At 31.5% G+C, this 27,411-nt stretch overlaps 2 protein-coding genes across 3 annotated transcripts; one reads left to right on the forward strand and one right to left on the reverse strand.

Moving 5' to 3' along the window:
• Positions 1 to 233: 233 nt before the first annotated feature.
• Positions 234 to 27,082, reverse strand: LOC115885249 (organic solute transporter alpha-like protein). Of its 2 annotated transcripts, none has more exons than XM_030904093.1 (6): positions 26,916 to 27,082; positions 16,432 to 16,583; positions 14,746 to 14,984; positions 5,448 to 5,544; positions 4,464 to 4,719; positions 234 to 489 (listed from the first exon to the last, which is right to left on the reverse strand). In XM_030904093.1, exons 1-6 carry the CDS (start codon positions 26,923 to 26,925, stop codon positions 287 to 289), a joined length of 957 nt encoding a protein of 318 aa, XP_030759953.1. In that variant the 5' UTR covers positions 26,926 to 27,082; the 3' UTR covers positions 234 to 286. The 2 variants fall into 2 exon arrangements, with proteins under 2 accessions (XP_030759953.1, XP_030759952.1); XM_030904092.1 differs by lacking the exon at positions 26,916 to 27,082 and adding an exon at positions 24,246 to 24,543.
• On the forward strand, positions 9,279 to 10,554 carry LOC115885250. Its single transcript, XM_030904094.1, has 2 exons — positions 9,279 to 9,455; positions 9,732 to 10,554. Exons 1-2 carry the CDS (start codon positions 9,447 to 9,449, stop codon positions 10,176 to 10,178), a joined length of 456 nt encoding a protein of 151 aa, XP_030759954.1. The 5' UTR covers positions 9,279 to 9,446; the 3' UTR covers positions 10,179 to 10,554.
• Positions 27,083 to 27,411: the final 329 nt, after the last annotated feature.

The raw sequence follows: 27,411 nt of genomic DNA on the forward strand, positions 1-27,411 counted from the left end.
TTATTGTTCAATAAAATTTGTTATTAAATAGTAGTGTTTATTGCTCTAAAAAATCTGCAGTATGACGAAAAATCTAGAACGCAACACGGCCGATAACAAATAACGGCCTTGGCTGCTTATGATCCTCGGCTATCGCCTCGGATCACAAACTTCAGCCCGGCCGTTATTTGTTGTTTATCGGCCTTATTACGTTAATAACTATTTTCTAAAATATCTTTAATAAAAAAGTTTAGTTTATTGTACTATTGTTTATTGTAGTTTTATTAATTATAATAAATACCATATTTTAATTAAAATCACAACCTTCATTGTCGTATGCTTCTTGTTCGTTGTGATTCTTTTCAGGTTTTTTGTTAAAATTCTTGAAGGCATCTATGAAACAAAGTTGTGGCTTTTGCTTTGTTACTCCGGGAATGTCCTTTTTATATATACTCCTTGCCCAAAGTCCCAGAAAGAAAATTTCCACCATCAAGAATGAGTTATGTATTACTGAAAAAAGAATTATATACATAGCGTCCGTACAGAGTGAGTCAACGATAGAATAAAGTTTATTATTTCGTTTATTATAATTAACAGAGCACTGGCTAAACAAATGCCGACGCGGCGGTATAGGTAGTGTATATGTTACAGTGAAAGTCGGAAATTTAGTGATTGTTAACATTCACTAGGAAATGCTAGCAATTACGCATTGGACTAGTGAATGTGGTATTTTAAAGATAGTAAAGTAAAGATTTCAGTTAACATCTCCTTTTTGCTGCCAGGGCTAATCTGGACGGGGCCTATTTTGTTTATGCGGAATCCGAACCGCGGTCCTCGGCCATATCATGGTCAGTGGCCTACCGACTTAGGAAGTGTCTAAATTAACTCTTACTCACGAGATATCCGATCTCATCCGGCATCGAAGCGGCGTGAATGAGCAGTGTGTATCAATATATTTTACACTTTTTACTTGGACAACAGCACGATACAGAGTTTCGAATCGGTCACCCGTCCATCCACCAGTATAGCCTTACGTCGCTTAACTTCGGTGTTCCAATGGGAACCGGTGTTTCAACGTAGCTAGGCCGTTCCCTTGTATTTTAAAGAGATTTATCGACTTTTGCTAGTAATTTCTAACATTCACTAGTGAAAGTAACATTTACTAAAGGTTGCCAGTAAAAGTTATTCTATTGTACAGTGCGAGTGTGGTGAGGAAGAATGTTGGTGCAAGTTAGAACAAATAAAACTTTTAAGAATATTGGATCACCTCAATTATTCAAGCCGATTCGCATATCTTAAAATTACAATTTACTTCTTTGGTATATTTATTAAAACTTACAGAAAATAACTACATAACCTTCTAAATATTAAAAGGGAAATCATAGTAAAAAATTTAAAGCGTACAAAACAATTAAAAAAACATTCATAAACATAAGTTTACTTATTGGTACAAGGTTTCATTGTGGACAAAATAAAGTATTCAACGTGAGTTATTCGTTTTTTCAAACCCGCTATTAAAGCATATCAAAACTTTTAATAAATTCATAGTCACTAGGTTCTTTAATATCTTTTCTCTTGCACGCTTAACTTTTGCTATAACTTCATTATATTGCAAAAATGAAAAACAAGCACTATTACATTCTTGCGAGTGCCTAGTCGCCTAGATAGATTCTACCAAAACTCTTAATATTTTATTAAGTTTGTCATATACCTGTTTTTAGCATATTTATTCTAAATTTTCTATTTTTACACGTCTTGTTAATTCGTTTAAAATCTATACAGGGTAGCGCCTCTCATACGACGCAGAGGCTCCAAGGAGAACGACAGTTTCTATTGCAATAAAATTTTGTGAACAGACTAATACGTAGTTAAATTAACTATTGTGCTTTAAATCAAATTGAAACTTGATCCAAACAGTTATACAGGGTGAGACAAAATTAATATTGAACATTGGTCACATTTTAAAGCAAGTTACTCTTTTAGTTTAAATGGAACACCCAGTATATTATTCCTATATTCAATGGGGAATTCATGTCTCTTTAAAATATCATTAAGGTTGCCTACCCCTCATACAATGATTTCCTAGATATTTTCATTTATAATATGATTTAGTGTCTGTAGATCTTTATTATTTGATAAAATCTAGGTGGCTGTGATAAATCTGACGTTACTTTAACATAGCTGTCTAGTTAGTCCACCTTTAACAACTAGTTATCATTTTGTGTCAGTTAAATTTAAACAAATTTAAACAAAAACATTTCTCAGAAATTTACTTAAAATGCAAACTTATCCTAAATCAGAGAGAGTTGATATGATTCTATTAGTTGATGAATGCAGTGTGTATTCACCAATTAATAGAATACTTAAATGCTCCTGATTTTATCTAGTCTGAGCTTTTTTATGGGGATATGTTAAAGACAGTGTTTGCAAAATTCGACGAACCATTGTCGACAACATGAGAGAAATGATTGTAGCTGATTTTCGAAGCAGAACTCCACATATACCTTAATTTTTCATAGAAAATGTCCTCCGTAAGGAAAATATCGCAAGGCACACGCCAATGTTTAGGCGAATTTATTGTTATCCTTATATTGCCTATTATTCAACTTATCCTTATTTATCCTTTTATATTTTACAACATGTGGCACACGCTAACTGAATCTTTCAAACGCACATTTTACTAGTAATTGTTAACAATCACTGATTTACAACTTTTACTGTAACATATACAAAAAATACCGGCGGTATGATATTTCTATATTCGTAAATACCGGCAGGGCCGTATCTAGACCAACATTTCGGGGGGGGTTGACTTGGAGGGGGGTACAAAGCTGCTAGGAAAAAAGCATAATAAAAAAATCGCTTTGGGCTACACTCAAATCTTAATTGAAAATAAAATTTTAAAAAAGTAACAGGTAAAAATTATTAATCTTAAAGGATAAACTGGTCTTTTCCCTGCAAAAACGATTGACTACCTCTTCGATATCGATATTTATTTCTCTATGTACGCTTAATAGAGGAAGTCCTGTCAATCGCTCCTGACCTGTAGAGTTACGTAGGAAGTCCTTAATCGTTTCATGCCGCAACCGCACATGCGGCATTTAGCGAACTCCGAGCGCTCGTCAACTACCGAACGCTCGTGATCGGACTTCGCCGTTCCATCCACACATGCGGGCTCTGATAGCAACAACATAGAGATGAGCGCTCGTTCTCGTCGCCGATCGAGTCGCCGAACTCCGACTTCTTCATCCACACACATAGGAAATCGGCGAAGCCCCGATCGGAGATCGCCGAATACCGCATGTGCGGTTGCGGCATTAGGGTTGAAAAAGACCTTTCTGGTGTAGCTGTTGACGCTGGTAGAGTTGCTAGGATCATTAATAAAATGTATATATTTGGAAATATACACTGGTTACACTCCGATTATCGTTTCGATGGCGTTTTTAGGTCGGTCAACTGCAGGTAGCTGCTTCCATTTTTACCGCCACAAGTCTAGTTCTGCCGCTAAAGTGTCATAGTCCAAGAATTCTTTGTCTAATAGCAGAACAATAACAAACGTTAATCACGTTAATGACCAGCAAAACACACAACATTCAAAATCTTGTCCTTGTCAAACTTTTGCTGTTTTAAACACTTGAATGTTGAATGTTGAAAGTTGAAAATGACATTTTCTTTCAAAGTGGAAAAGTGAGGTTAGGATGTATAATGTATATTCATCAATGATTAAAGAATACAAGGACAAATAGCACCCGAAACCAAACTGTGACCATACTTCCAAACAGTGTCGTGGCACATATTTTACTTAACATTGCCGCTTGAAGGGATATTTATATTTTTGATATTATATGTTTTCACTACGCCTATGGTGTATCGGGTGGTATCATACTAATTAATTACGAAAAAAACGTATTAAAATGTTAACAAAAGGTACATAACTAGTATCAACGTATAGTACATATCAAGTACATATAATATCAGAAAAATAATTATCGAATTCAATAAAAAAAAACGCTAAAAAGGTGTAGGGGACTGTTTATTTCCCTATAAAACGTAACTTCTGGCTCTTTCTTATCATTGCGCCTTTTACACTTGACAGCTGAACAAATTACCATTGTAATAAAGTTTATACAAAGTTCACTATACACAACCAACTATTAAAAATCGCTAAAATTGTCGCTGATGACCAGCCGATGATTCATTCGTTATGTCTAAAAAGTTAGCGTCTAAGGTCACAAATTCTGCTGCAGCCCGTATATGGGCGTTACATGTCCTTGTATTCTTTAGTCGTAGATATTCATCCATCTTGTTCTTTTTTTGTTTCGTTCTTACTTACTCAATGATCATTACTTTTTAAAAATTTTCGGCCATAATTTCGGGGGGGGGGGGGTTTGAACCCCCAAAACACCCCCCCAGATACGGCCCTGAATACCGGTTATCTGTAGTATTGTTGGCCAGTGCGTAATCTAAATTCTATCCTTACTAACAATTTGCATATGTCGTTGAAGTCAGAGGCGTATTGCAAGGTAACGTTCCAGTCCAAACTAAAGATTTCAATATTAATGCTTGCAATTTGGAGGAAATAATTACTAATTGCAGTAGAAAGAATTTTTTGCTAATGAGAAATTGTGGATCCAAGACATCTTTTAGAATATTTATTGTCATTGATAGGCCCCATATTCCAAGAAGTATGGATATTATTAAGAACGGTTGTAGGTATTTGTAATAAGTCTCATAGGTCTCCTAAAAAAACACATATAAAAATATATCAACATGTCTCGTTAATAATAGGTACGCTTATGTTACTTTTTGCAATGTATCATACATAAGCGATACCAAATAAACTCTTAGTTACGTCATCGAAGGGCGCGAATATTAAATTCATTGTTGCCAATCATGGACATATGCCGGGTTGACTAACTGGAATTTAAATTTCCAGCGGGTTGTAAAAATGTCAAGTCGCCACATTTATTTATTTATTTCCTCATATTTTGATTTGTTTTGACACTTTAGTTTGCTATAACGAGTTTTTGGTTCAAGTGAATTATGTTGTGATACTTTAAACTTAAAAAGTTTTACTAGTAGACCTTGCAGTCGAACGTTGTTCTTTTTAGAACCTCTTTTAGTGCGAATTGTACAAGATAGCTTAATAGCCGTTGCAAGTAACTCATCGCAACCTTATTAGAATATTTTGAACGCGAAAGCGGTAGTAATGGCCCTTTATGTACCTTAAATGCTGTTAAGGAGAGTTTTGTTGATGTAAATAATAACTGTTTATATATTTATAATTAACTCATTTTTTTCTTAAAAATATTTTGATTAAAAGAAAATATATAAAAGTGGGCAACGCTGTGCCGGTCAAGCTTGATCACGTGACTAAAAATTTATTTGGTATGATCTTATGGCATACGTTTTACACGTATTAAAAGTATCTCCTTATTGTCAATATGACTTAAGTTATATATTTTTACCTTTTCTTCTGTATTTAAGACGAGTAATATGATGTAAATGAGTCCCTGTACAATAGGTAATTGTAAAACTAGAAGTTTCAAGTTAGTTGCAGTTCTCCTGTAAATAAACATATATATAAATATAAAATGAATATACAGGGTGAGTTTCCTACGATGTTCTCTATGGGTATCTCGGAAACTACTGGAGATAGAGAGTCGGTTAAATGGGGAAAGAATTGCAGTTTTGTGGGGTCATAAACATGCGCCTTTCAGATTTTTGGAAAAGTTCATGGCTTCCTAGATATTTTGAAAAAAACAAATTTCGGCAATTTTAAAAATTGTCCCTAATTCCATTATAATCTATTTTAGACAAAAAGTTTTCAGATAAAAGTTGTAGATAATCACGTTCTTAATGACATTGTGTCCTTCGTTTTTTTCTAAAGCCTGTAATTTTTGACATATGACACAAACATTTTGTGACAAACATAAGTGACGGAACTTGACGTTACTTACGTTTTTTAGAAAAGTTAAATTTAGATACTTGCTCTTCAATAGAATGGTTCCAACATGACTTTCATTATTCTTTATGACACTCCTAATAATGAAAGAAATGTTAAAAATTATTTATATCCTACCTAATTATGCAAACTCAGAGATAGGAAGAGGTGGACAAATTGCATGGGCCTCCTTGATCACCTGACCTATCCATTTTAGATTTTTTTAGGTAGTATGGTTCACAGTAAGGATTATAAAAGAACTTATGAATTAAGAGAGGCATTCGAAGAGGCGGTACGGGAGAAGTTTATTAAAGTCGACCGGCCGTAGTCAACCGTTTTGTGGAAATTCATAAGTTCTTTTGTGACCCTTATTGTTAACCATATCGCCTAAAAAAATCTAAAATGGATAGGTCAGGTGATCGAGGAGTATAAATAATTTTTAACATTTCTTTCATTACTAGGGGGAATGTCATAATGAAAGTCATGTTGGAACCATTCTATTGAAGCGCAAGTATCTAAATTTAACTTTTCTAAAAAACGTAAGTAACGTTCACAGGTCACATTTGAAAAATTCATATTTACAATTTTTGTTTATTTTAAATTATAAAGTTTGGATGTGACAGTTTCACATTTCTGAGAGCAACAACGATTGAACTTGTTTCCATGGCTAACTAAGTGAAATTTTTTAAAAATTATAAGAATTGGCTATAACTCAGTAATTTTTCGAAAGAAACATATTATAGCTTATACCGCTAAAAAGCTTAAAAAATGGCGCTTTTTATGAAGTCATGGCCAACTATGGTTTCCATTTAAAAATCATATGTTTGTGTCATATGTCAAAAATTACAGGCTTTAGAAAAAAACGACGGACACAATGTCATTAAGAATGTGATTATCTACAACTTTTATCTGAAAACTTTTTGTCTAAAATAGATTATAATGGAATTAGGGACAATTTTTAAAATAGTCGAAATTTGTTTATTTCAAAATATCTAGTAAGCCATGAACTTTTTCAAAAATCTGAAAGGCGCATGTTTATGATCCCACAAAACTTCAATTCTTTCCCCATTTAACCGACTATCTATCTTCAGTAGTTTCAGAGATACCCATAGAGAACATCGTAGGAAACTCACCCTGTATATGTAATATGTAGTATACAGGGTGGCCCATCGAAAACCTTCCGCAAGGCATAACGGCCAAGGTAATTTTTTTCAGAAAATTCAAAAACACGTCAATTTTGTTTGTTTATTTTATCTCTTAAAGCTTCATTCCGAACTTCTAAATTATTGGAATAAATTAGTGGTTTCAATTACTGTCGAAGTTTGTTCCTCTAATTTCAATGTAAGCATTCAGAACGTTAAAATTAGTAGAAGACATTTTCAGTTAGAAGAAAAAGTTAACAAACTTTTAACTTTTGCCACTAATAATTATACTTCTAATCTGGAAGTACTTATTAAACATATTATTGTGATTATATGAAGAATAACAGGTTGGCCCATCGAAAACGTTCCGCAAGGCATAACGGCCAGAGTATTTTTTTTCAAAAAAACGTCAATTTTGTTTGTGAGGGGGACAACGTTTTCCCCAAAAATGATTACAAAATCTTCAACCCTCTAAGCGTGGTTGTCATCCCCCATTTTTTTTCAAATGGGAAGGGGGGTTAAGTGGTACCGCAATGAAAAGGGCTTTCTATTCTCTATACTTTCCCGCTTCGATTTTGAAAATCGGTAGAGTCATTGAGAAAATATGAAGGATTGAAATTTGAAAAGTTTATTTAAACATTTATCAGAGTAAATGATAAGGATAAAATCCTTCGACCAATTTGCTGTTTTTTCTTATTATTTCTAGATGTTTACGCATTTTTTCACTTGCCACAAGGTTGAACGATCAGGTGCGGTAGTTGCTAGATAGCTGTTCTGTGACTTGTGCGTTGCAGTTCTTCTCAATATCGTTAAACTTTTTAACAATTATGGTGTACTCACTTGCAGAAAAAGTGGAAATAATCGAACTTTATTTTAAAAATAATGAATGTGGCAATCGGTTTGCGCAGATATTCAATGAACGCCATCCTGACAAACACCTTTATGGCAAAATTGTTGGCGAGTTAGTAGCAAAATTTCGCGAAACTGGTTCAGTTATGAATAAAAAGAGGCAGAGGGAAAATCCTGTAGTAAATGAAGCTATGGAGGTATTCCTATTGGGCCAAGTTGCCATGGATAGTACGCTGAGTACAGGAAAATTAGCCAATGAGACCGGCGTGAATCGTACAAGTGTCCAAAGGATATTAAAAAAACACAAGTTCCACCCGTACAAAATTCAGTTGGTACAAGAACTCAACGAAGACGATTTTGATCGTCGCTTGCAATTTTGTGAAACTATGAGTGAACGAGTGGCGAATGATAATAATTTCCTATTTAATGTGTGTTTTTCGGATGAGAGTACTTTCTTTCTGAATGGTGTAGTTAATCGGCACAACTGTCGGTACTGGTCTGAGGACAACCCCAGGGTTTTTCACGAGGTGCACACACACAAAACCCTCAATTCTATTGTGGGTCAGTTTAACGATATTGAGAAGAACTTCAACGCACAAGTCACAGAACAGCTATCTAGCAACTACCGCACCTGATCGTTCAACCTTGTGGCAAGTGAAAAAATGCACAAACATCTAGAAATAATAAGAAAAAACCTCTAATTGGTCGAAGGAATTTATCATTACTCTGATAAATGTTTAAATAAACTTTTCAAATTTCAATCTTTCATATTTTCTCAATGACTCGACCGATTTTCAAAAACGAGGCGGGGAAATATAGAGAATAGAAAGCTCTTTTTATTACGGTGCCACTTGACCCCCCTTCTCATTTGAAAAAAGTTGGGGGATGACACCCCCGCTTAGAGGATTGAAGATGTTGCAATCATTTTTGGGACAAAAGTTGTCCCCCTCACAAACAAAATTGACGTTTTTTTTTGAAAAAAAAATACTCTGGCCATTATGCCTTGCGGAACGTTTTCGATGGGCCACCCTGTTTATTCTTCATATAATCACAATAATATGTTTAATAAGTACTTCCAGATTAGAAGTATAATTATTAGTGGCAAAAGTTAAAAGTTTGTTAACTTTTTCTACTAACTGAAAATGTCTACCACTAATTTTGACGTTCTGAATGCTTACATTGAAATTAGAGGAACAAACTTCGACACTAATTGAAACCACTAATTTATTCCAATAATTTAGAAGTTCGGAATGAAGCTTTAGGGTTTATAGAGATAAAATAAACATAATTTTTATTCATCGTTCTTCCGTGTAGGGGAAAACCGCTATGAAACGGACGGGTGTTGAAACGGACATTTGTCTTAAGTCCTATTTGATTGAATAGCCGAAACTTTTACGGTTACATTTGGCAACCCCGCGCACCGCTTCCATTACCACCAAAATTGCGGGCTGAACTGGCTGATCGTGTCTCGGTGGCAAGAATTTTAATATTAGGTGTTAAAAAACTAATTTTCTTTGTGAAAATATCGAACTATGTCACAGGTAAGCTATTGAAATTTTGTCAAATTCAGATTAATAAGTTTAAATCTAGGTTATTATAGTACACAAATGAAGGTTTGGACCGTATAAAATATTTCTCTATTTACACTTTATATTGTCATTTAGTGGTTAAGTGGGTGTTGTCTTGAAATGGACACAAGACGCCGTATTGAAATGGACGTGTCCGTTTCAATACTACATGTCCTTTTCAAGGCTTTGTGACAAGTTTGTTAAGGAATAGTAGATAATTTTAAACTTTTCATTAAAATTAATTTTCAGATCAATATTTCTACACGAAAGAAAAGGTTACGACCAGCCAGTGATGTAATCGAAACCGCCGTAAGAGAAGTTTTTGATAAAAATCAATCTATCCGGTCGGTAGCGGCAGCCCATAACTTTTCCAAACCTTACTTAGCTTCAATTTGTAAAAGAGCTAGAACTGAGAAGGAAGATTATCGTCATCGACCTAACATAGTTAATAAACGTATTTTCTCCCTTGAACAGGAAAAATTATTGGTTGATTATCTGAAAACATCATCAAAGATGTGTTACGGTCTCACAACCGTGCAAGTCAAGGAACTTGCCTACCAGTATGCAAAGGCTCAGGGAATTTTACCGAAATCTTGCAAAGAAAAGAAGATGACATCAAAAGACTGGCTACTTGGTTTTATGAAAAGAAATTCAACATTAAATTTAAGAAAACCCAGAAAACACTTCTCTCTCTAGAGCGACTTCATTCAATCCAACGAATGTCAGTAATTTTTATAGCAATTTGGAGCGAGCTCTGGAAAAAACATAAATTTAAGCCCCATATGATTTGGAATTTAGACGAAACTGGCTGTCTCACGGTTACAAATCCTCCAAAAGTTTTAGCAACTAGAGATTCTAAACAGGTCGGGCAAGTGACTTCAGTCGAAAGAGGTAATTTAGTTACGATGCTTGGATTTATTAATGCCTCTGGAGGAACAATTCCTCCCGTTTTTATATTTCCCAGAGTGCACTTTAAGGAAATTATGCTGAAAGAAGGGCCTAGTGTCGCAAAAGGAATTTCCAATCCAAGTGGTTGAATGACGGAAGAAGGATTTTTGGATGTGAATTACTTCCACCGGTAGAAACTTAATGATAGTGAACAGTCAAGTAAAAAAGTTCCTCTATGCCAATTTATACCAAGAGAAAACAGAGAACCCAACACTCAACCTCACGAAAACAATAACGTAATAAATAAAGATAATTGTGTCTGTTGCAAGAAAGCGTATCAATGTACCAAAGCAGACTAGTTAAAGTGTTTCTTATGTTCTTCTTGGGCACATGAAACATGTGGTATTCAGGGTATTCGAAATTTTTATTGTAATAACTGCTCTTAAGATATAGTTTGTTTAAATTAAAGTTATTTTTGAAGCAATTAATGTCTTTTAACATAAATGTTCTTTTCATAACCACTACTGTCCATTCCAATACATCGATGTTTTGAAATGGACAAAAGAACTTTTTTCAAACTTAGATATTACTCCCAATTACAATATTTCCAAAATAAATTTAGTAATATATTTTAAAAGCATATTGATGAAACTTTCAACCTATGTAGTTTTTAATTCATTTCATTATCGATTAATAATTAATATAACTCCTTTTAATAATATGTCCACTTCATAGCGGTTTTCCCCTATTACTTAATCCTAATTATTGAGTAGGTAGTTAAAGAGAAATAGAAGTATTTATGCACAGGAGGAACTGATTGCAATACTAAAATATTCATGTAACATGCTACTGTATTCTTCCTGTTAGTGCGATATTTTGCATTTCCTCAATTAGGTTGTTTTGCTCTTTGAATCTAAACATATAATTATTTTAAGTCTATTGTTTATATTGCATGTTGTTAAATTAAAAATATATGAATGAACATGTTTTGAATGTAAAGATAAATTCTACAATAATTATAATAAACATAAAAAATTAAATTTGATAATTCATTCATGTGTATTGATGTATTGATTTCACTGAACTTTTACAGTATGATAAAAAAAAACGGTGTCAAAGACGGCTGGGGAATGACAATCGGTGATAATTTTGACGGGATGAATCTCTAGATGTTATTTACTAAAAACAATAAAAAATGATCAAATTGATCAAAAAAGGATAAAACGTTTTCTGATAACTATTAATTTTCACTTAAACTTTTTTTTTTAAAGTTTTCTAACCTTAAAAATTATTCTGTCAATGTTAAACAATTATTTTCATTATTTTTTTCTCAGTAAAACTTCTACAAATAACTTTTTTATTGTTAATATTTAAATTCTAAAAAGAACAATCGGTAAACTACATATAAAATGACAGCGATCTTCATTTCATAGCCATCGCTGACGCCGTTTTTTTCCTTAACTTGAAATCCTCAAGTTCCTTTGATTCAAAAAAAATATATATGAACTATACAGAGTCTTAAACACATAAGTGCAAATATTTTTTTTTATAATTTCAAGACATGTTAAATACTCGCGAGTGGTTCTAACCCGACTTTCATTATAACACCCCCCCCCCACAATGAAGGAAATGTTAAAAATTATTTATATCATAATTATGTAGGCTCAGGGATAGCATTGCATAGGCCTCCTCGATCTTCTCTAACAAATCTCCTTCTCTAACAAAAATAAAAAAAGGCCTCCTCGATCACCTGAGCTATCCATTTAAGATTTTTGTTATGCGGTGTGGTTTTAACAACCAGGTTTACAAAAGAACTTATGAATTAAGAGAGTCACTCGAAGAGGCGGTACAGGAGAAGTTTAGTTAAGTCGACCGATCGTTCTGTGAGAATAGCTAGAAATTCAGTTTTAAAAAGATGCATTTATGTACTCAAAACAATGGCGGATTTTTTTAACATTTTCTAAAATAACTTAAGTTTATGTAGTAATATTATTTTTATAAGTTTTAGTTTGTATAATGTAAATTATTGTAAAGAGCCATTTAAAAAAAATATATATATATATATATATATATATATATATATATACATATATAAATAACTTAAGTTTATATATAATATTATTTATATAAGTTTTAGTATATATAATGTATATATATTGTATATAGCCATTTATAAAAATATATATATATATATATATATATATATATATATATATATATATATATATATATATATATATATATATATATATATATATATATATATATATATATATATTTATAAGTTATAATACCTATAACATATAAGAATATCATGTTTTTTTATAAGTTATATACCCATAACAAAGAATATCATGCCAACTAAGTGTAATTAGTCCAGAAAAGATAAGAATTGGCTATAACTCAGTAATTTTGTGAAAAAAACATATTACAGCTTATATCGATGAAAAGCTTAAAAAATGGCGCTTTTTATGAAGTCATGGCCAACTATGGTTTCCATTTAAAAAAACATATGTTTGTATCATATGTCAAAAATGACAGGCTTTAGAAAAAATCGTAGAACACAAACTCATTAGGGATGTGATTATCTACAACTTTCATCTGAAAACTTTTTGTCTAAAATAGCCGAAATTTGTTTTTTTCGAAATATCTAGTAAGCCATGAAAGGCGCATATTTATGACCCCATAAAACTGCAATTCTTTCCTCATTTAATCGACTCTCTACCTCCAGTATAGTTTTCGAGATATCCATAGAGAACATCGTTGGAAACTCACCCTGTATAGTTCCGTGAAAATCCACATGTTAAATTGTTCAATTAAATTTTGTTTTTTTTTTATTTAATATTGTTTTTAAACCAATCAAAATATTTGACACTAATTTTAAGCTAAGCATAAAAATGTAGTATTTTAAATTAATATGTATTTATTTCCCTTTTTAATGAAGTTTGTTATTATTATTATTATTCTAATCAGACTATATCAAATGCAGAAAAAAACAGACGTGTTCTTTTGATTAATATTGGGAAATTCGTTAGTACTGATTTTAATTAGGTTAAAGATCAGCTAAATTAAACACGTGTAATAAATTTTAAATTTATTTATCGCCTTTGAAAAATCGTGAGTGCACTTCATTCATTACACCGATTTTTCTCGTGATAGTTCGCGTTAACGAATGTCATAATATATATAATTTTTGTGGTCAAGGTTGGAGATAATAAGGACCTTGAATAGAAAATCTATCAGTCAATATTATATAAATTTATTTGTTTTTTTTATGTTTTTAATTAAGTGTAAATAATGTAAATATAATTAATTTATGTTGTGATAAAAAGGAAAAATAAAAAATAACGTTAAAATATCATATAATCGAAAAAAAAACGGCGTCAAAGACGGCTGGGAATGACAGTAGATGATAATTTTGGCGAGGTCAAGCCGTAGACGTCATTCGCTTTGACCGTACTCTTTTTTATTTTTTAATGGCGCTTACTTGGTTCGGAAAACTACATGTTAATTTTAAAAACTACATAAACTACAATACCTGTAGTTAATGTAGTTTATGTAGAGAGTGTAGTTTATGTTTATGTAACCTATGTATGTAACTTTCAAATATCAAAGGTTTGAGGTGAGGTTAGGTTAGGTTAGGTTGAAGAAAAACTACACGTAGTTAATCAGGTAAATTACGTCTTAATTGACTACTTCCGAACCCTGCTTGGCGCCAGTTGGCCTTAAGAGTCTATTACGCTGTACTGTTCGAGTCGCTTTCAGGGGTCGGGTAAAGCGGGTGTGTGGCCCAAGGAAATATATATTTTATTTCAGAAATCTACCTAAGGCTTAGCCCGATCCTGTCGTGTTAAGCCACACCTAAAATTCCAAACACCCGTGCTTTGATTAATGCTTGATTAAGGTTTGTAGATCATTTTCCATAAAATAGCCAGAAATTTGTTACAAAACCATATAAATTATATATCACTGTAATCACAAAACTTCAATCTATTTCCGTATTGTAACGGAATTTTAAATTATGTCTTTATTCTCGAGAAAATTTAGTCCAAACATAAGGAATATTTTGTTGATGTTTGACCATCAAAATCTTAAAAATAAAGAAGTGTCTAAACATGTGCTACAATACGGATATAGTATAATCCTTTATCTTTAATTTCCTTCTTCATTTGTGTAAAAATAGCTAGCCAGTTGCTTAGCCACTAAAATAGCTAGCCAGTTTTACATAAAACGTTAAATGCCGAACGCTTATTTTGCTACTTTTTCGGACTAGTGAAATGGACTCTGAATCTTTTTATTCAAAGATTGTGTGTAATAACTTATGGCACAGCTATTTTATCCCAGATCTAATAAGCTTATTACTTGCTATACTTACTTAGTGACATCAAAAGTAGGTACTAAAGCACAACAAGGCCAGCAACAACAAGGTCCCACTTTGATGCTTAGCTTGTGATTCTCTAGATTTTTTATCATTTGCTTTTGACCGCCGCAATAGCCTACATACAAGCAGATCAGTTGGTACAATCCACACATCACAATCCATTGTATTAAGGCCTCAGATATGAGCTGAGCCCTAGGTACAATAACAACTAAATAACTAGCTATACATGTTGCCTAAAATATATTTAAAAAAATTAATAATTTAAACAATAAATAAAACTATTAATTAAAAAAAAAAATAATAAAATAAAGTAATAATTAAACTATTAAACATTTTTTAACTTTTACAATATATTTTTTGGTTTTGTGTAGGTATATAGAAAATACACTCGCCGGTTTTTCGTGCCGGTGAGTGTATACAGGGTGCTACAAAAATTCGGGGTACGAGCATTGGTACCTCGGTAATCATAATAGATACGAACATGGTTAAATTGGAGCAAAGTTGCGCTTTGGGATGTTTACCAAGATGCCATCAAAAAAGTTTTAAAAATTTCAAGGATTTATGAGTTTTTTGGAAAAACGGAATTTTTTTTTCAAAATCAATTTTATTTCTTCCTGTCGTTACTTTTTAGAAAATAAAAAGAAACTAATTGCACATTCTCATAGCCACTTTATTAGGGCTATCTGATAGTATTTTAAGATTTTCAAATTAGCTGATAATTTTTGAGATACAGAGGCCAACTTATTTTTTTTAAATACGGACCTGATTTTTTTCATCAGGTTTTGAAAGAACTCGGTCTCCTGAATACAATGATATGCCACACTTAATTTTTTTTTTGTTTCGGCCATTTGAACACAATTTATTTAAACTAATTTCAAGTCCGGCTCTGTTTTTTTAATTTTTAGTCTATTCATCGTTACTATATTGATAAGCTTTCAAACTCAACAGTGACGTGGCGTAAATCAATGAATACTAAAAATCAAATGCAATAAAATAATTTGAAAAACCAGAGTTGGACTTGAAATTATTTTAAATAATAAATAAATAGTTTTGTTCTGGTTAAGGTACCCAAAACAAAACAAAAGTATAAAGTGTGGTATATCGTTGTACTTAGGAGACCGAGTTCTTTCAGAATGTGAAATAAAAAATGCAGGTCCGTATTTAAAAAAATTAAGTTGGTCTCTGTATCTCACAAATTATCAGCAAATTTGACAATCTAAAAATACTATCAGATAGCCCTAATAAAGTGGCTATGCGAGTGTGCAATTAGTTTTTTGATTTTCTAAAAAGTAATGACAGGAAAAAATAAAATTGATTTTCAAAAAAAATCCGTTTTTTTCCAAAAAACTTTCTTGATGGCATTTTGGTGAACATCCCAAAGCGGCAACTTTGCCCCAATTTAACCATGTTCATCTATTACCGTTACCGAGATACCAATGCTCGAACCCTGAATTTGTAGCACCCTGTATACAAAGTGTCATATAAAACGCTAGTATTAAGCCCACTTACGGGTAAACCGGGAGTAGCTAATGATATTCTATCTAAAATATATTTTTTTCTTAACGGAAAATGCTACGATTTCGTTGTCACGCTGTATAGATATAAAAATAGTTTCTTCATACACATAGCAAATAAATATAGAACTGCAATGAAAAACTGAAAGTATTATTATTTAATTACCGGATAAATTGCAATCACGCAAACGGTATTTGCTTTCACTTTAGATGAGGTGTGTCTCAGAACATGCCTGAGAGTGTCCACAAACGTGAGGCTGACAAGAATAAGAACCAAAGTACTCAGACATATGAGAATAATGCCATAGACATCAGTTGCTACAACAAACAAATAACAATTAATAAATGCTGTTAAAAAAATAAACTATACTTATTCACTATCTAGATCAAATAATATGATAAGTATTGTATTGATGGAATACTTAACTATTACATTAGTTAATGATTGAGTAATATTTGGATATATGGTATATAATACGAGTATATATCATTTATTTAACTAGAGTTAAATAAAGGATTTTATTTTTATTGTCTTATTTAAAATTTAATTATTGTCAAACTAAAAATTGTGTATATTTAAAATATCTACGTACTCATTAGAAATATTATTAAGTGATAACACTTATTATACACTCCGATTATTTCATGAATTTTTTAGTAAACTATATAAATCTCTCACCTATAATTCATAAACTCAGTTTTTATAAACTTTAATATTCGGCTTATTATACAGGGTTAATTGAAGGGTTGTTTTTTACCTTATCTTTAAAACACCCTGTGCAATAATTTCGTGAGTAACTTTTCCTAAAACATTATTTTTCGATCAGAACCATGTCTCCTGAGCATTTTGTTATTTGACTCATGTCAACACAAGCCTTGTTTAATTTTTAAGAGCGAAATGAACTTGCCACCAACAATTTGCAATTTTTTCTATATAAATTAACTATCATTATTTTTATTTTGTTATTATTTATTATCACGAGATGGTTTTGGTGACTATTGTCGTAATTAGCGATGGGAACTATCGAATGAATTAGACTATCGAATGGTTACTGAATGAATGATTTCAACTATCGAATGGTTTCATTCGAATAAAATCATTCATTCATTTGTATACTAAAGCATATGTGACAACCTCGCCGTGCGACTAAATGGTTATCGTTAGCCACGACTATCGAATGCTTTTGATAAATGAAATTTAGTATTCGTTTGATTTTTGTCTGCGTCAGTACATTATTAGTTCTTCCAAATACTGTGCTATTTTTGCGTTTATTAAAATATTTAAAATACTAAAGTAGTAGTGTTTTTTTTTTAAATTGACGATTGTGTACGTGTGCAGGTGGTCAAAATTTTTCCGAAAATTTGTGTGATTTTTCGATCATTCAATTATTTAATTTTATACGGTACATGGTCTATTTTTTTAATGGGAAATTTTGAGAAGTAATAATTTTTAAGAGAGAGGAGGTGAACTTACAATTAATTTTAAAAATACATATGTATTTCGACGCCTCCGAAAGAAAACATTGTAAGTAACAAAGTCACGATTTTCGCTTTTTGGCATTATTTTAATCTACTGTTAGTACTCTTTCTAATAAACATTCGTAAATTACCAATTTCTTTTGATAAAAGCGAGATTTTTTTTCTTTTTTGAATTGTAAGTTACAATTTTTAATAAAATCCCGGGCAAGAAGACAGTAAGGGTACATACAATTTCATTTATAATGTCCCTTTACATTGTAAAATCCTTTACAATTATAAAAATCAAATTTTTGGTGCAAAAACAAGGTAACAACCTTTACAATTTTTTTGCACGGATATTTTAATAAATAATAGGCATTGTAAAAATATTTACAATGATTTTGCGCGGATTTTAATGTAAAATGCATTAGATACAATGTTTTTGCTTGGAAAGTATGCAACGCGCCTATCATTTACAATGCATTTCCTAACCTAAAAGTTTCAGTTTTTAATAGTATGTGTTCTCTGTGGTTCTTTTTTCAATTTTTTATTATTAATTAAAATAATTAAGTTTATAAATTGGTTGTGTTGTCATCTTATATAGCAAAATGGCATCCAGAGCTAGAAGAATGGTAAAAGCGGTTAGAAAAGAAGGTAAGTAAAGTATTTAAATAATAGTCTTCCGCTCCGTGCGCACCACCGAATTTAAGGCCGTCTTAAATTTGATGCTAGATCCTTATGGGTAAATTTTAACATTACAGGCGTAAAAATCGAGAAACCTCATCGGTCGAAATGTTGTCATGTCAAAATATGACGGATTTTGTATTGGGCATTTTACAAAAATCCGGCAAGCACGTAATGAATTTTTCGATATGACTATATGTTAATTCAGGCAAATTAACAAGATGCTTGCAAAATAAGAACTAAAGAATGTAGATCACGTTGTGAATAATTATTTTTATGTATTTTTAGATTTACTAAAAAGGGTGGCGGTAAAAACCTATTATACTTTGCCGTCAAGGCACTGCTTAGGCAAATTGCAAAGTGCCTTAAAATTAGCAGCCACAACGTGATTCATTTTCTGTTATTTTATTTTTTCTGTATTATAGTCATAACGAGAAATTCATTCCATACGCTTGCCTTTTGCCAGCTTTTTGTAAAATATCTAGACAATTTATAAAAAGCCTAAATTTGCATGATGCCTATGACATAAAAACGTCATAAGGCTACTCTCTAATTTTAACGGTCTAGGTACATTGAAAAAAAAGTAAAAAAAAATATAAAGTCATCCCTTATTATTATAGGGCTGGATATAAATTGGAATTCCCAAAACATAATAGACCGTAAGGAACAAGTATCTAGCAACAATTTGGTGTTACCAGGTAAGATGTGATGTATAGCAGAAATGCTTACTGAATAAATTTGAAGAATTTACCTTTACCGGAAAATTATTGCACCTGTATTTAACATTTCTTTTATTTCAGATAGTCGAATTGTCGCAGAAACCCTTTATTTCAATCCAGAAAATATTTTTCCAAATGATAAAGATTATGAGCTAATAAAATCTATAGAAAATGGAAAACGCGTGATCCAAAACGACCTATTAACTGAAAATTCAGATGCCATTCATGACAGTAGTATTGAAGTATTTCTGCCTTCTGATTTGACCAATATTAAAGATCGTGAAAGTAATAACTTAAATATTACTCCTAATAAAGTTACTACGAGTACATCCTATAAAATTTTGTCGAACGAATCAAATCTCAAATCTTTGTGTCTTGAGAAAGATATTAATAATATCTTTGGAGAAGATATAAGTAGTTCTGATGAATATGAATATAATGGTTCAGATGAATCATCTACTTCCAATTCAAGTTATGAGAAACTACTAAAGAAAAAAGCACGTTCATCATTGAAAAAACATTTAGTCAAAAAAAGAAGTATTGGTCACCAAACCGCGGAGTCTGAATTAGAAGGTCCAGATCAACCCAATAGAATTGAAACTGATGATTCCTTAAGTGCCGACGAAAACGAAAACAGAAATAGTGTCTCACGAAAAAGAACAAAAAACCCTCAAAACTGGAAAAGAAACGTAATTAAAAAAAAGGTTCAAATGGGAGAGGAACACCGAACAAAATCTGGACGAATTATAAAAAAGAAAGCTATGAAGGAACCTTGCAAATGTAGAAAAAGCTGTTTTGAATTAATCAACAACGAAAAGAGAAAACAAATATTTGAAAAGTTTTGGTCTATGTCGGATTATAGCAGGCAATCTGCGTTTGTCGGAAGTTGTGTAAAAAGGGTACCGAAAAAGAGAGTAAAACCTCAAAGTTGTGATCAGCAGCCTAGAAAAAAGTCCTCCTTAATATACAGTCTTCCAGTTAAATCAGAAGAGTCCAATTTGATTCAAAATGTTGTAGTGTGCAAAACAATGTTCGTAAATACATTGAATATTACAGACATGTGGGTGATGACCGCCTTAAAAAAATGGACCGTCTGTGACTGGTAGTATAACACCTGATAAAAGGGGTGCGCACTCATCCCGACCATTTGTTATCTCAGAAGGTATAAAAAAGAGTATCAGAGATTACATTAACCTCTTCCCCAGAGTGCCCTCTCACTATTGCAGAGAAAACACATCAAAGGAATACTTGGAAGATGGTCTAAGCATTGCCAAAATGTACCGTTTCTACAGGGATTCGTGCGCTGAGAAAAAAATTACTTTAATTGCATCTGAAAGGCAATATAGAGACCTTATGAACGATGAGTTTAATATTGGTTTTTTTAAACCGAAAAAAGACAGATGTGAGACTTGTGTTGATTTTGAAATGAAGGATCCAAAGACTCCCGACCTAGTAAATTCTTATCAGAAACATTTGGATAGAAAGAAAAGAGCAAGAGAATTGAAAGAAGTCGACAAGCGCAGAGCGGCTGTAGAAAACAAGAAGTTTTCTGTGTGCTGTTTTGACTTGCAGAAAGTTATTCAGATTCCTCAGTCAAATACCTCGGTATTTTATTACAAGCTAAAACTCTCGACCTTTAACTTAACCATATTTGATATGGCTACAAACCAAGGCTTCTGCTTTATCTGGCATGAACAAATTGGCCGAAGAGGAGCAAACGAAATAAGTAGTTGCGTGTATCAATTTTTGACGGAAAAAGTGAATGAGGGTTATAAAGAAGTGGCCCTATATTCCGATAATTGTGTCGGGCAAAATAAAAACAAAATAATTGTTGTAATGTATTACTATATTGCAAAAAAATATAACATTTCCATATGTCATAGGTTTCTTGAATCTGGCCATACACAAAACGAAAATGATAGCGTTCATGCTCTAATAGAGCGAAGAAAGAGAGAAATGGATTTATTTACACCTGACCAGTTTATTCAGTTAGTAAAAATGGCTAAAACCTCTGGAAAACCATATAAAGTGTATGAAATAAGCCAAACAAACTTTTTTAATTTTAAGAAATTAAGCGAAACTTTTAGAAATTTTTTAAAGGACTCGGAAAATAAAAAAATTTGTTGGAACAGTATCAAAGAGATAAAAATTGAGAAAGAAAATCCCGAAAATGTCCTTATAAAGTATGAGTACGACAGCGAACCTGTTATTTTAGAACTGAAAAATAAATCTACGAGATTTTCTGGATCTACAACAAGGAACTTAGAAGAGTTAAAGCAATGCTACAACTCTAAAATTCCTCTCACTAAGAAAAAATATGAACACCTCCAATTCTTAAAGAATAAGGTACCTGAAACATACCGGTATTTCTATGAGTCCCTAACATTTTCAGAAGATGTTCGAGATAACGAATCTGACTAATTTAATATTAAGTTCTATGTTTATTGTTCATGTTTTACTATTCTATTACAATACTATGCCCGTTACAATATATTTCTTATTTTTAAATATATGACATCAGCATGTTGTTTCTTTTTTAATTATTTTCCTTTTTCCCAATAAAAATATTATATTGTAACGGCTCTTACAATGTTTTCGCTTGAAAATATCTGAAGTTCTTAAAATTGTAAAAGCCTTTACATTTCACGTAATTTATGCTTTTCCAGACAAAAACATTGTAAATGCCAATACAATGTTTTAACTGCTGAAATTGTGTTTAAGCATAATTGTAAGTAACACAAAAAAGCGTAAAACTAAGTTTAATAAACAAATAGACACTATAAACCCATTTGGAACCTTCTGAAAAAAGTAATAAAAAACCACAAAATCATTCCTCAATCATTACTAAAAGACCAGATGCCATTTTTAAGTCGTAAACTTTAAATCGTTCTCCTGCAAAATTTGAATTTGTCACATACAATGTTTTCTTTCGGAAGCGTCGATTTGTATTTTAGATGTTTTAGTAATATGAATCAGTTGAACTTAATAATCATATATAAGTAATGTGGTAATGTGGTTAAGTAAATTGTTATCAAACTCAAATTTTGGGATGAGAAAATTAAATTGATTGATTAAAGTTTTACACGTGCCAATTTAAAAAAAAGTTAACGATATTTGTATTTTGTTTATGCTAATTCTCTTACATGTAGATTTTTGCGAAGAAATATTTCATTTATTTTTTAAAATAAATGCCAGTAAAAGCAAATATTATTTTTAAATACTAATACAAAGTAATTAAAAGTAATACACATATATAATTTTGATTTCTAATTTTTTATTTATATTTTTCTTCTATTACACTGCATGCTTGGAAAATTAATAAATGTTTATATTTCATGATTTTAAAATTTTTTGTTAATATAACAAATTAGTTCTGTAATTATTATTATTTAATAAACCAACGTTGCCACAAAAAAATTTAAAAACTATATTATTTTTAAATTGGATCTAATATAAATAATTTTGACTTCTAATTTGTTGTTTATATTTTGCTACTACTTAAAAAAAATGTTTATATTAAATTATTTTAAATTTTGGTGTTAATAGGTATAACAAATTATTACTGTTATTATTATTTGTTAAACCAGTTTTGCTTAAAAACATTAAAAATCATTTTCCTACATCCAAAATAAAAAGTATTATTGCAGTGTAACAACAGAATATTAATAAAAACATGCAAAATATATAGTCATACTATCCCTAACTAACTATAATACCAAAGAATAATATTCTTCGCTAATACCAACTAATACGAATATACGGCAACAGCGCTGTTCATAATGTATTTGCTGTGTAAATACTAGCACCTCAATAAAAAAAATAATGTGTCCTTATCTTTATCTGACTCAAAATCAAAGATGCCGACTTTTTTCATACCATTGCCACCGACCGCCGACCGCTGTCGGGTTTCTAGGAAAGAAACCTACGTCGCCGGGCGACAACTAAAATCCAGTTTATATTTTATTATAATCGATCCTGACGAATAAATGAATTTTACAAATGAATGAATTTTATAAATGAATGGTTTTTGCTGCCGAATTAATATATTTCAAGGCAGATGACGCATCTATTCGATATTTTTATTCGAATAGTTTTCGACGAATGTTTTCTTACTAGCTATCGAATTATTCGAATGAATTGCAACTATCGAATGTTTCGATAGTATTCATTCGATAGTTCCCACTACTAGTCGTAATGTTGTATCGACATTGATTAGAACTCGATATTAAAATTTAAAAAACGTTAAAAAGTAACGATACAGGCTTGGTTTTAATAAATATTAGTAACACTAACTGAGCTAAGGATATTAAAAAAAATTGGCGCCGGGAGGCACGTATAGCCGCCCATACTAAAATATGTTAATCAAAAATGTGGTAGGCAGTTTTTTTGGTTTTAAAGTAAAGAAATTTTTCCAATTTTTTTTATCTCAAAAACTGCCACTTTGACTGATTTTGATGTTATTACAAATTTTGTTGTAAATTTTATTCCTAATCTTAAATTGAAAACCGCGTTTCGCTAGCTACTGAAATTTTGGAGTTACAATTTTTTAAATTTTTAACCCCCTCCCATACCCCCTTACCAACCTCCCACCCCCACCAAAAACTAATAGCCAGATTCTCGGGTGCCACAGTATTTTTGTGCCAAATTTGGTTCAAATCGGTTTAGCGGTTTTTGAGTTATCGTGTTACAGACGGACAGACAGACAGACACCATGAAAATAATTTGTATTTAGGTCATTTATGACCCAAATAACTCATTATGAGTGAAATTAAAAAAAAAATTTTTGCCGATCTTAATAGCCTATCATACCTATTGGTGTATAATAAGCCAAATACTAAAGTTTATAATACATGGAGTTTACGAATTAAATTTGATATATTTTTGCTAAAAAAAATCAGGAAAAGAGGGCTAAAAATAAAAAAAATATAACGTTTTAAAAAAACTTGACCAAACATTATTTTTCCGTTGCGTTTTTTTTTGCATCTGAGTGTAGTAGCTAGACTGTGTCATGTTTTGGTACTAGTATATTTAAAATGTGTGGTTACAATTATCTCAATAAAGTTATATATCTATTATTATTAAAAAAACGGTGAAAGTTAAAACAAATACTGTTTTTTACCTTGCAGATATGAAGCAACAGAAGGAATATCGTTTGGATCACATTCTGTAGTATTATTCATAGTTTCACTAAATATTTTAGATTTCCAAATGACTTTAAGTTAACATCGACATTTGAAAATGACTATGTAAATCAAGTTACGCGTACATGTATATTATGTTTGTAATCACATCGTAAAGTAAAAGAAAGTGTTTAATTCTTGAAACAAACCGTATCGTTATAGTACCGCACCGTTAAATCCCTTCTTTGCTCTGCACATACACCAGGTGTATGTACATAATTTAGATATTTTAACATCAATCGTTTGTTATTGTTATCTCCTTTGGTTACCTTGATTCATCGTATAATCAGATAGTGTAATTTTGTATTTATGTATATGTATTTATCTTATTTATTATTAGCCAAAATATGTGTATCTTGAGACGTAATAAATATTTTTTGTAACAATGATAACGGTTTCATTGTGTGTTGAAAATCTAGACTTTTGAAATTGTAATAAAATTTGATATAAAAATAAGTTGGGTAAAAGTATGTACCGGGTGGACAAAAAATGGACGCCCATTGTGTCTCTGATACTACTTATCGTATAATTTTGAGAAAAATTAAGCCAAGAGTTAAGTAAGTTATTTTAAGTTTTTTCAATTATAAGTTCCCAAAAATCGCCTATAGGCTTGGTGCATTTCAGTTGATTTCAACAAATTCCGACCGCAGCGCTTCAACGGCAGAAATCAGAAATTATCAGTGTTTATTTCACGCCGACGGACGTCATGTTGATTGCATTAAAATAATATTGAAATCGTGGTTTTATCATGATAGTTAAGTATTTTAGTTTTTTGCTAGTGCAGCTATTGAGACTATAAAACGAACCAGGCGTCTTGTGTTGTGACAATTTCAGATGTTAATAAAATTGCCGAAAAAATGTTAACGCGTAAAGGAGGTCATAATTACATGGTTGTTGGGTGCAATAAGATTCAATAACTCAACTTTGCCGGATATTCAACTGTCCCGAAACATTTTATAGCTTCACAGCTTCTCATAGCGATTTGAACAAAAGCAAAAATGGATTCAAGCAGTTTGACAAAACAAGTGAGTAAACAAAGTGCACATTACCACAATAAAAAAAAACAGGGATATATTATGAGAGGATAACATAACGGGTGCGTCTCCAAAGTGGCTCACCCCTATAACTTTTTTATTTTTTCAGATAAAAAAACGAGATTTGGTATGTTAGTATATGACATAAATTAGGATTGATTGACGTATTCAATTGTTTTCGGTCACTTCCTGTTTCACCGGAAATTACTACAACTTGTGATTTTTAAATGACACCCTCGGTATTTTTTACTTTATTCGATAGAAAATGTTTACATATCATATGTAAACTTTTGACATTCTCGCTTTAAAAAAAATTGTATTTTTAATGTCAATCTAGAGTACCATGGCTGTGTAAAAAACGGTGTGGAGCTGTGGAAAATAAATTTGATCGTCTAATGTTTTACGTGTCTTATCCTGGTCGGTTAAAAGATTCCCAAATCGTATTTTTAATCATATCTAATTTTTTTCAAATGGAACAAGGGTAGCTCATAGGGCATTCAATCCCGGACATGTTTTCAATCCCGAAATCCCGGGATTGTCTTTTCTTTAATCCCGGGATTTTCGGGATTCATCATTACATTTTTTCCTTAATTTAAATCGTACACAAGTCTTTCATGATAGTACAATATGCGCTTATACACAACCCTGAATGTTTGATCAAGTTTGAAGATGATGAAGATCTAGTTTGAGTGATAATACTCTTGATCGGCTTGTTTTTTTTAAGAAATTTTTTCAAAAACCAAAAAACCAAGTTTAGATCCTCATTTTTGTTACTGCATAAGTTGTTATTTTAGTATCTCTTAGTAATCCTGTGTTATGCTGTATTCGATTGGTTATGTAAATTAAATAAAAAATGTATATTTTAGTTCCTTTTATGTTTTTTTTTGTTAAATAAACTTATATGTTATGTTGTTTTGTAATGGGTATGACGTTTAATTTATGTTAATGTTTTTTTTGTTCAATAAAATTTTGTAAAGAAAGAAAATATAATATAATTCCAACGTAATTAATTTTTTCGTGAATCCCGGGACCAATCCCGGGATCCCGGGATCGAAAAATTATAATCCCGAAATTCCGGGATTGAAAATTTCTTTCGGGATTGAATGCCCTAGCTAGCCCATTAGCATATTTGAAAAAAAAACATTTTTTACGAATAATTTGATACCACACACTTGGTATTTCGACTCAAATTGTCGTTATGAACCGCCTGTTACAATTTTAAATAAGCCATATGCGAAAATATCAAGAGTTGACAGGTCATACGTCATTCTATTTAGAGTGTCATTTGCTATCGAATAAAGTAAAAAAAATACCGAGGGTGTCATTTAAAAACCAAAAGTTGTAATCATTTCCGGTGAAACAGGAAGTGACCGAAAACAATTGAATATCAATTGTTTTCGGTTGTGTTCCCAATCAATCCTAATTTATGTCATATACTAACATACCAAATCTCCAAAAATAAAAAAAAGATATAGAAGTGAGCCAGTTTTGAGATCACACGGTATATAAGTTGCAATATTAATGGTATACTTTTACAAAAATTCTACCACTCTCAAAGTCGTAAGCAACAAGTACCTGGCCTCATAATATACAATGTTGATATGGCTCATTTTTTATTTTTCCCATAGCATCATTTGTTATCAACTGTCAATCAAGTGCACTTATTTTTGTAAACGGTGTTGCAAAACATCCTCACAATTAAGTATTTTTAGATAGAGTAAATAGTAATATACCTCAGAATACCGTATGATCCGTATAAAAACGGCGTCAGCGACGGCTATGAAATGAAGATCGCTGCTATTTCATGATAATGTCATCGATGTTCATTTCCAAGCCGACTGGACGCCGCGCCGTTTTTTTCGATAATACAATTGTTTGTAAACTAAAAATAGCCATTATTTACTGATTAATTATTACAATTAACCGGAACTAATAAATTTATTGATTTTTTTATAAAACACAATATTTTTATGATTCACTATACTATGTTTCACTAATAGAATTAAGTGGAGTTTGACACTAACGTAAAATTAAGCAACATATCCGTATATGTAAAGATTGTACGTACCTT

The sequence above is a fragment of the Sitophilus oryzae genome, unplaced genomic scaffold (genome assembly GCF_002938485.1).
Source record: "Sitophilus oryzae breed Bouriz unplaced genomic scaffold, Soryzae_2.0 scaffold_379_pilon_pilon, whole genome shotgun sequence".
NCBI lineage: Eukaryota > Metazoa > Arthropoda > Insecta > Coleoptera > Curculionidae > Sitophilus > Sitophilus oryzae.

Coding starts and splice junctions, on each gene's coding strand:
- LOC115885249 (XM_030904092.1), bottom strand. CDS start 24,306: ATGAATAATACTACAGAATGTGATCCAAACGATATTCCTTCTGTTGCT. Junction 16,584..24,245: donor TGTTGCTTCATATCTGCAAG/GTAAAAAACAGT, acceptor TGTTTGTTGTAG/CAACTGATGTCTATGGCATT. Junction 14,985..16,431: donor GCGTGATTGCAATTTATCCG/GTAATTAAATAA, acceptor AATATATTTTAG/GCAACATGTATAGCTAGTTA.